This window comes from Haliotis rubra, unplaced genomic scaffold, assembly GCF_003918875.1.
Source record: "Haliotis rubra isolate DU_JTF1 unplaced genomic scaffold, ASM391887v1 Scf8, whole genome shotgun sequence".
In the NCBI taxonomy this organism is placed as follows: Eukaryota; Metazoa; Mollusca; class Gastropoda; order Lepetellida; family Haliotidae; genus Haliotis; species Haliotis rubra.
The window spans coordinates 1,826,027-1,835,844 of NW_025767523.1; the positions used below are offsets into that span (position 1 = coordinate 1,826,027).

The window sequence follows — 9,818 nt, forward strand, 5'->3', positions numbered from 1 at the left end:
GTAAACTATAAACTGATAGCAGTGTAACGAATAATACTGAGCCTAAGTTTACTTAGACTGCAGATACCCTTTACAGATTTTTCAACCATTATTATTTTGTAGCAGCATTATTTATTTCAGCTTTTATTATATTTAAGTATCCTCAATTTATTTTTAATTTAAAAATTATATTGAATAAACACACACAGCAGCAGTAAATAAATTCTGCATGTCAGTTCATCTTTACATACACCAGCCTATGGTACGTATTCTATAGTGTTGTTACATCTGTACATGTAAATGCATGTAAATATAGCACTCTTTATCGCGAGAGAAAAAAATAAATAGGCTGAGTGCATTTTAACGTTATCCTTATCGCCTTTAAATAGTATATCATGAGGTAATAAAATGTTTTTGGGACTTACGTACCCTCTCAGGAGGACAATAATTTTACAATACTTCAACCCCCTTTGAGGGTACAGCCACTAACAATCTAAGTTATTAATCAAGTCTACCAATAATTAAAATACAAATATGTACACAGCATATTAGTCAAAATTCATTCATGAAGTCAATTTCTTTTAAAAAACCAATAATTAAATGAGAATTAACAGTAGTAAAAAGATCCTTAACTGTTTTCACATTGAAGTATTTATCCCTTATGATGGAGAATTCAACACAATCAAGCAGGACATGCTTGACTGTGGTTCTCTCATCACAAGGGATACAAAACGGGGGGATCCTCACCTTTCAATAGGTACGCATGCGTGTATCTAGTGTGGCCAATACGACAACGTCGCATGATGACCTCTTCAAATCTGGACTGACAACCCAAGTAGGTATAACCAATATAGGGTTTTATTTCATGTAATTTATTGATACCCACCTGGGTGTCCCACTTTCTTCTGCATCAGATCACTGATGTAAGTTCTAATGCCAGCTTTATAATCAGAATACGGAATAAGAAGTGGTGTCACAGATTTGTTGAGTGCTGCCTTGGCAGCAAGATCAGCCATTGTGTTCCCAGAAATGCCAACGTGGCTGGGTAACCAACAAAAGACGATGTCGCATTGGCCAGTAGCAAGATCATTATATAATTCGATTATTTCAATTAAAAGTGGATGTTTGGAAGAGAGATTTTTAATCGCCTGAAGGCAAGAAAGAGAGTCAGAAAATATTATATATTGTTTATGTTTGGGATGTCGTTGAATATATTTAAGAGCCGTTAAGATGGCGTTTGCTTCTGCTGTAAATATAGAGCTGTTATCAGGTATTCTAGAAGATATTGTTCTGGATCCAATGACAGTGGCACATGCCACTGCGCCACAATCCTTGGACCCATCTGTAAATAAAGATTTGTATGTATTATAGTTATTCTTTAATTGATTATATTCTTGTTTATACTGTAATTCGTTAGTTTTGGATTTTTTAAACTTTGTCAGTGTTAGGTCAACTTGTGGCCTCACTAATTGCCAAGGAGGAGAAGAAAGAAGACGGGAAGGAGATATATTCTCCAACTCAATGCCAGCAGCAGAAATATATTGTTGGATTCTTATCCCAAGAGGTGGAACAAGTGAAGGTTTGAAAAAAATAAATAGGCTGTGGGATTTTATTATCCTTTATCGCCTTGTATATCATGAGGTAATAAAAATGAATCAATAATTTATTATATATTCATGATAGATAAATTTCTCTTTCTATTGTTCGTTTCGTTACCAAGCACAGACATAAATCGATGACGAGCTCGCCAGTTGATGTCGCTGCGGTCGACAGAGATATTGACCGGAGATTGGGCCCTGGCTCAACCTTGCGACAACGTACCTCAAGAGTAAGCAAGCGAATTAAGATTTTATTAGTGAATGGAAGACACCTGCTGCTGAAAACAGTCGATAGATTTAAGTCTTGTATGCTTGTTTCATTACAGAAAGTGGAGTTCTCCCGTCACCACGGTAAGTTTACCTTTCACATCATACACTAGTCACATATGTACGCTATGTTATTAATACGTAAAGTCCATTATCCAACGAAATGTCTATGCTTTGTTTAAATCCACATTGAACTCACAAATGTAATGATAGCATTAACATAAGGGGTATGATTTTGATCAAATGCTGCGTGTTTTTATGGGGTGGGGGTTTTAAACAAAGAACATGAAATCCTAAATTATCAGCAATAGAGATATTTAAACTCAGTCTTATACACTATGGAACAGACTGAAAATCAAGGAATGAATATTTTTCGGGATATTTTTATGGAACTGTGTTGTTTTCAATCTGAAAAAATATTCATGAGCCCTAACTTTTGCTCCGAATCATAAGATATAGGTGAGTGATGCAGGATATTTAGTAAGTAAGTTGGTAATCATTTCTCTAATGTGACAGATAACACACATGCAGTGTTTTATTTTCGGTATTCAAAACAAATTAAGGTATTCACTAGTTATTTCATCAATAATTTCTTTAAAGTGTGCTTCGTAGGCGATGTCGCCTCTTCTTTACAAGGCGGTGGCTCTGTGTGTCGTCATCGTCTCCTTATCAGGACACAGAATCAAACGAGGTAAGTACTGTTGGGTTTTCCATACTCGTTCCATTTTCCATGCAATTGTCGATGATCTGATATTGGGTTATAACGGACAGTACTGTTCTCAGTAAATATAGAAAGGAGAGCGAGGACGCTATTGGCCCAAATACTTAATTTTGCTTAATCTTAGAATTGAGTAAAACGTTAAAAAATTGTTATGCACGTTATCAAATGTGTTCGAATGAATGTGGACTAGACACTTACTGCATAGGTGCACAAGTTGGTCTGGACAACTGATAACAGTTGGAATTAATATAAAACTGTTAAAAACAAACTATTGAACACAAGTTCAAAAACTTTGGGGTTTTTTAGTTTTAAATATCGAGGATTACATAAATGAAAATATAAGGAACGAAGGTGTATTTTTTTAAATGACTCTGTTTTTACTGAACGCACGCAGGAAATCGTGTATGCGTGCGTGCGTGCGCGTGCGTGTGTGTGTGCGCGCGCGCGTGCGTGCGTGTGTGTGTGTGTGTGTGTGTGTGAACAGATTTATAGATTTAGCCTCCAATATGTATTCATGGATATACACTCTTAACCAAAAGTTCCAATATTTCACCCACATCAAGTCATGTTTTATCATTACTTTAAACAATATTACCATCCGCAAAACGAAACACCTTTCAGTCTTCTAACGCGAATATTTTTATCATTAGAAAGAAAACTTGTTCCCTCGCGTCGAGAAAACAATCCGAAGAAATATTAAAATTACTGAAATAGCTGGGACTAAACCAAACTGCCCATGTATGCGCCTGGTCATATGTTTGTCCAATGTTCTGGTTTGTGCAGATGTCAGTGACGGCTGTGAGGGAAGCGATGGCCATCACGAGGACAAGGAGGTGTTCAAGGTGGGCTGTATCGACTACAGGTGTGTCCACGGCCACGTGGCTCTAGAGAGGGGAGGTAAATGTACTAGTACTACTACTACTACTACTACTACTACTACTACTACTACTACTACTACTACTACTACTACTACTACTACTACTACTACTACTACTACTACTACTACTACTACTACTACTACTACTACTACTACTACTACAACTACTACTACTACTGCTGCTGCTGCTGCTGCTACTGCTGCTGCTATTACTGCTACTACTACTACTACGTGAAGATCTGGGTTAGAATTAATCTTCAGTAACCCATGCTTGTCGTAAGAGGCGACTAACGGGATCGGGTGGTCAGGCTCGCTGACTGGGTTGACACATGCCATCGGTTCCAAATTGCGTTGTCGATGTTCATGCTATTGATCACTGGATTGTCTGGTCCAGACTCGATTATTTACAGACCGCCGCCATAAAGCTGAAATATTGCTGAGTGTGACGTAAAACTAAACTCACTCACTCACTACGTGAAGATCTGGGTTAGAATTGATCTTCAGTAACCCATGCTTGTCGTAAGAGGCGACTAACGGGATCGAGTGGTCAGGCTCGCTGATTTGGTTGACACATGTCATCGTATCCCAGTTGCGTAGATCGATGCTCATGCTATTGATCACTGGATTGTCTGGTCCAGACTCGATTATTTACAAACCGCTACCATACAGCTGGAATATTGCTGAGTGCGGCGTAACAGTACACTCACTCACTACTACTTCAGCTGTTGCTACTTATATTTCTACCACCACTGCAGCTATCCCCAGCAGTGTTTCAGTAACGCCACAGTGATATTTTGTTTCATTTTCAAGATATAAATCAAGTAACATTAAGTTGAATTTGAAGCAGTTTGTCATCACTAATTCCAATTATCGGTATATTTGAAGCATTACCTATATCACGAAATAGATTATCGATCATACAGTGAACAACGACGAGAGTTTTGCGGATATACAACTTCTTCAATATAATATGAGCGACGTTTCGGTGTAGCTGCTAACACCGTTATCAAGCAAATAACAACCCTCATATTATATTAAAGAAGGTATATATCCATAGAACTCTCCTCGTTGTTCATCACACCAACTTCTAAATGCCACTCAAACAAGTGATCATAAAGTGATCACATATTGGATATACGTGTATGACTAATTCAGGAAGAAATTCTTCAAGAAAGTTATTAATTTACTTTACAAAATGTTTTTTTGGTATATTAAACTAAAACAAGAAATGACAAAACAGTGAAAAAGGCAACTCGTAGTCAGCAGCATGATTTTGGCACTTCAACTGTGAATTGCAGGATGTCCAAACCCGATGGCATCTTCTGACTGTCTGTCTATGGGGGACACCTATCAACAAGATTGCTCCATCTTCACCTGCGTCATGGAGAACAACCACCACTTCATTCGAATCACCCATCCAAGTAAGTTTGCAGGGGCCATTGGCACCTGTGTTGGAATAGGTAAGCAATAACTGTTGTCCTTTAATAACAGAGGCACGGGTGGCTAAATGGTGGTTGGTTTTATAGTTTTAGGGCGACGTTGGCCAATAAGAGGCCTATTTGCGCCCAACACATTGACTTGATTTAATAAACAATCATAGGTAATTTCATCGCCAAAAGGATAAATGGTGTGATACTGGTTGAGTTGCGTCCCTTTGTCATGTCGGGATTCGCTGAGCGTGTATTAAAATCCCAGTTAGCGTCAAATTATGACAGCTATACGAGATCTGTTTAACGTCTGCATTTTGTTCTGTTTATGTCGGGTAAAAACCTAAGTTAACACTGATTAATATTGGTTGACAAAGGTTGAATCTTGTCAACCGCAGCCGTCACAAATGTGGTGACCTCTGTTTAATCAGGTCACAGAAATGGAAATGAAAAATCAACGCACGGGGTGATTCCTCCTGAACGTGGTTCGTTATTCTTGTCAATATCATACCCTTGTTTCTGGGTTTCACCTGAGGTGTAAAAGTCTAAAAAACTGTGGCAATTATGGTTGTGCTCCCTCATTAAGCTGACACGCTGTGGTGTATACTTATCAACAGAAGTTAAGGAACACCGGTATATATACATTGCCATGACGGATTATAGTCATGTGAAACATTCAGATGTTCTTTTGAGTAGTATACCTGAAATTCCATTCGAATACTCATCTTTCGTAACATATGTTATATTTGGGATTGCACTTTCTTAGTAAAGTACAGATTCTAGTACTTTTTGGGGTTGAGTCCCATCCGGGATTCGAACCCACACCCACACAAAGTCAGACGCCTAGACCGCTCAGCCACCACGGCTTCCACTGAGCGGTCTAGGCGTCTGACTTTGTGTGCTGGCGATTAGGTGCCTGTCTCTGAGGGTGTGGGTTCGAATCCCGGATGGGGACTCAACCCAAAAGTAATAGAATCTGTACTTTACTAAGAAAGTGCAATCCCAAATATAACATATGTTACATTTGACCACTTTCTAAAATGGCATTGTGTATTTCATACTCATCTCTCGCCCTTTCGATACCGTCTCCGTTTTGAAGGGAAAGGGAAGGGAAAGTTCCAGTTGTTTGTTCGTTGTTAACGCCGCACTGAGCAATACTCAAGCTTCGGCGATCCACCAGTAACCGAGTCTGAATGAAGCAGCTAGTGGTTGATGTTATGAACACAACACATGCAGTCGGGCTACAAATAAGAAATAGCACGCATTGATTTTTCAGACAAACCTTTACTATTGATATTTTACTTGTCAATACATTAATTAAAAAAAGATGCTTTTTATTTTCAAAAAATAGTTTTATAAGCTGCTAGATTTATTGATACGAGTGATATAAGTGTATGTTGTATATAATGAAGTCCTAGAAGGGGCGTCGTCGCGTTGTCGCCCTCACAAAAACAAGGAACAAGTGGCACATTTAACCAAAGTGCGACCACGCGACATTTTGGCCCCAAAATGGTGGTTGCTTGATGGTGGTGTATTAATTCCGAATATATGGTTTAGTTTTGGACCTTATGTTTATAGTGACAGTACTAACGTTTAAATAACGTTTGTGATGTACAGACAGATCATAGTCATTGTAAACTGACGCACAAAAGAAAGTACACACCTGATGCTTTTGTAAAATGTTTTCCTAAAAACAGCGTAATATTTAGAAAAGTGTTTTGATTGTGACTCACAATTCACAAACATTGTGTACGTGTTGTAATATCACCATAGATATCGTACCCAATGGAACATTGCTAGCTGACTGACTGACTGACTGAGTTTTGTTTTACGCCGCTTTTAGCAATATTCCAGCAACATCACGGCGGGGGACACCAGAAATGGGCTTCACACATTGTGCCCATGTGGGGATTCGAACCCGGGTCTTCGGCGTGACGAGCCAACGCTTTAACCTTTAGGCTACCCCACCGCCCCGGAACATTGCTAGCAAAATATTTACTTTTTTAAATAGTCTCAAAACAGCAGGTGTGTACTTTCTTTTGTACATCAGTATAGTATACTCTATTTTTCCAGGCTGTTTATCATAAGCAGTTTCACGTTTGTACAAGTCTCAAAAATACTTCAGCCTGTATATTCCAGCAACAATCACCCTCAAGAAAGTAATTTAAACTAAATACAATTTAGAAATGCATTGTTTGTGTGAGATATTTACTGTATCATAGCATGTTGGTACAATTGTCTCATCAAGGCTTGTGTATACTGTGGTGTTCATCATCAAAATCTGTATTAGGTATGAAGGCCACAGGCGCATATACATATTACAATACATATTCCAAACAGGTATGAAGGCGTGAACGAAAACAAGGAAACAACTTCTCAAAATTCATAGCACTTACCTGCCTACCTGCATAGATTACCTTACACCTCCAGTGAAAACATTCAGTTATATATGTATAGCTGTACTGGAATCTGTTTAATTTTAATACTTATTTTCTATTTCTCTAACTTTTCTCTCATTTCGCATGCATAATAGATAAAACGAACTAGATTGTCAATGTCTTCAGTTTTGTTTTGTTAAAGGATGTTGCTAAACGATATGATATCAACTTGCAAATTCTTAAGGAAAAATATACCCCGAAGTCTTTAAGCTGGACATTTCAACAAAGGGATATTCATCTTCTAAATCTACTTTACATACAGGACAATTTCTTGGAGATGCAGCAATATTTTTCTACCTTCCTGCGTTATTCTGTAAACGTAGGACACCAGCTCTGAATTTGATGAAAACGAGTTGGAGTCAATCAGTACCTGGCAGTAAAGTCAAGCTGGTGTGCAGCAATCAATGCACTTAACTGTGCAACACAGGGGAGGACACAGGGGCTGATGAAGCGTTCATCTGCATTGTGTGGTGACCAGGCCGGAGACGTGTACATACAACACTGCGACGTCATCGACCGTGAAATGTCATACAATACCGCCCCTTTGAATTTGTTCTGCATAAATAGGTTTCATGTTTATATCGTGTTTGTGTTGAGAAACACGAACAGGTCAATCTTGATATATCGAAGTAGTACATTTTATTAGATTTCCTTCACTTTTAATGTCAAGAATGATTGTCATTCGGGCGCTGAAGGGTAAAATCAGATTTCATAGTACTGAAGGGTAAGAACGAGTATATTAGATCTTCATTATCTCGATTTTCAATCACTCGGTTTGTCTTGAAGTACGGATATCCCGACATATCATTACTGAACGTGCAGGGATACCTCGTATTGAAATTTTCTCCCTGAATTTAACTGCCCAGTCTTTTTGAAACTGAAAAAAACTTCAGTTTGTATGCCGACTCACTCACACACTCACTCACTATTAATACAGAATTTACATTTACGCGATAATTATTTCTGAAATATTGTTTTTCATTTTGTGTCAACTTCTTTACGTCATCAATCTGTTCCCAGGGTGCAACGTCAGTAACGAATGTGTGGATGTGGACACCACCACGTACTGCAACGAGTGCATCCTCGGTGCCAATGGACACCCTGTTCTCAAGAAAGGTAAGTTTATCTATATCTCCATGGATACCATCCTCGAATGTATTATAGGTGAATCATCATTCTGTTATAACAAATATACAGCAAAGAAATTCATTTGTTTTGCTAGATCAACCAAAACAAAAATGATACATTGTATTTGTTTTCGCTACGTGAAAAGAAAGTTTCAGATACAGTATACTACGGTTGTATCGAACTCAAAGGGCCATTTTTTTATTCGTTATAACCGTAGTTCGTAACACGCATTTCGACTGAAATATATATCAAGTAGCTGGGACCAAAACAGTTCGTTATAAGCGTGTTTCGATAAACACATAGTTTAAAGTAGTTGTAAAATACGTACGACACTGATGTCCCTACACACTAAAACCTCCTTAATCCGGACTCCGTTATCCTGGATACCTTGCTTACGGGACGACTACTGCTGGGGATGACTACAAACATTAAAAAACATTCATGAGCATGCATGAGTGGGTGGACACTGACGCTTTACAAATATCCACTATTATTATTATTATTATTGTTATTATTATTATTATTATTATTATTCATTCGGTGCTTATCGGTATATGTGACTGAATGTGAGTATTTGAATGGCTAACCAATAAATCTTGTGGGGTTTATAAACAGATACCACGCCCACTAGCGACTTACTGTTTGTACTACAGTATAGAGTTGAATGATATCATTAATGTCGTGTTGAGTGCGTTTGTTTACGCAGTGGAATTACTAAATTTATTTGTGAACGTGAAACGTGCAAAAAACGTAAATAAACAACCTTCTTGCCACTCCGACCACCAAACTAAATATGATACTTTTGCCACTCCGACCACCAAACTAAATATGATACTTTTTCTAAACTACATGAACTAAATAAGCTATCTACTAAGATACACAACTATAATTCTAAATTGTTTAGTATCTATACTATGCCCGAATATGGCAAACTATTTGTGTAATCTAACGACCAGAGTCTCACTGATCACAATTGTCGACCATTCACCTAGCCGTCAGAAACCTATCTGCTCGACTCTGCACGTGCAGAAAGTGACTGCACGAGGCGTTACGGTTGCGTTTTGATGCAACGTTCATGGTTCTTGTAAAGATGTGTTTTGGCTATCAGATAACTAAAGACCAAAGAAACTAAATTTCTCTCCAGAACATATCCCCCTTTGCTGATAAGACCCTGGTCTTTCAGAGAGACATCTGTTTACATCTAATTACACTAAATGTTGTGTAGACTTGTACTGAACTTGAAATGTACACGATGTTCGTCCTATTCTGGATACCACTCCAGTGGACAAAGCTTGGTAATAGGTCTAGTCAACACCGATTTCCCCACTTTGAACATCCACTACTCTGACATGTCCATCTTTGCTTGGATATATCTTGGTGATT

The 9,818-nt window shown here is 38.2% G+C and overlaps 1 protein-coding gene across 1 annotated transcript; it reads left to right on the forward strand.

The window, feature by feature from the left end:
* The first annotated feature begins 1,867 nt into the window (after positions 1-1,867).
* On the forward strand, positions 1,868-7,781 carry LOC124261487. Its single transcript, XM_046695808.1, has 5 exons — positions 1,868-1,928; positions 2,445-2,535; positions 3,349-3,462; positions 4,741-4,902; positions 7,735-7,781. The coding sequence occupies exons 2-5, from the start codon at positions 2,460-2,462 to the stop codon at positions 7,779-7,781; spliced, it is 399 nt and encodes a 132-aa protein (XP_046551764.1). The 5' UTR covers positions 1,868-1,928; positions 2,445-2,459.
* The last annotated feature ends 2,037 nt before the right edge of the window (positions 7,782-9,818 follow it).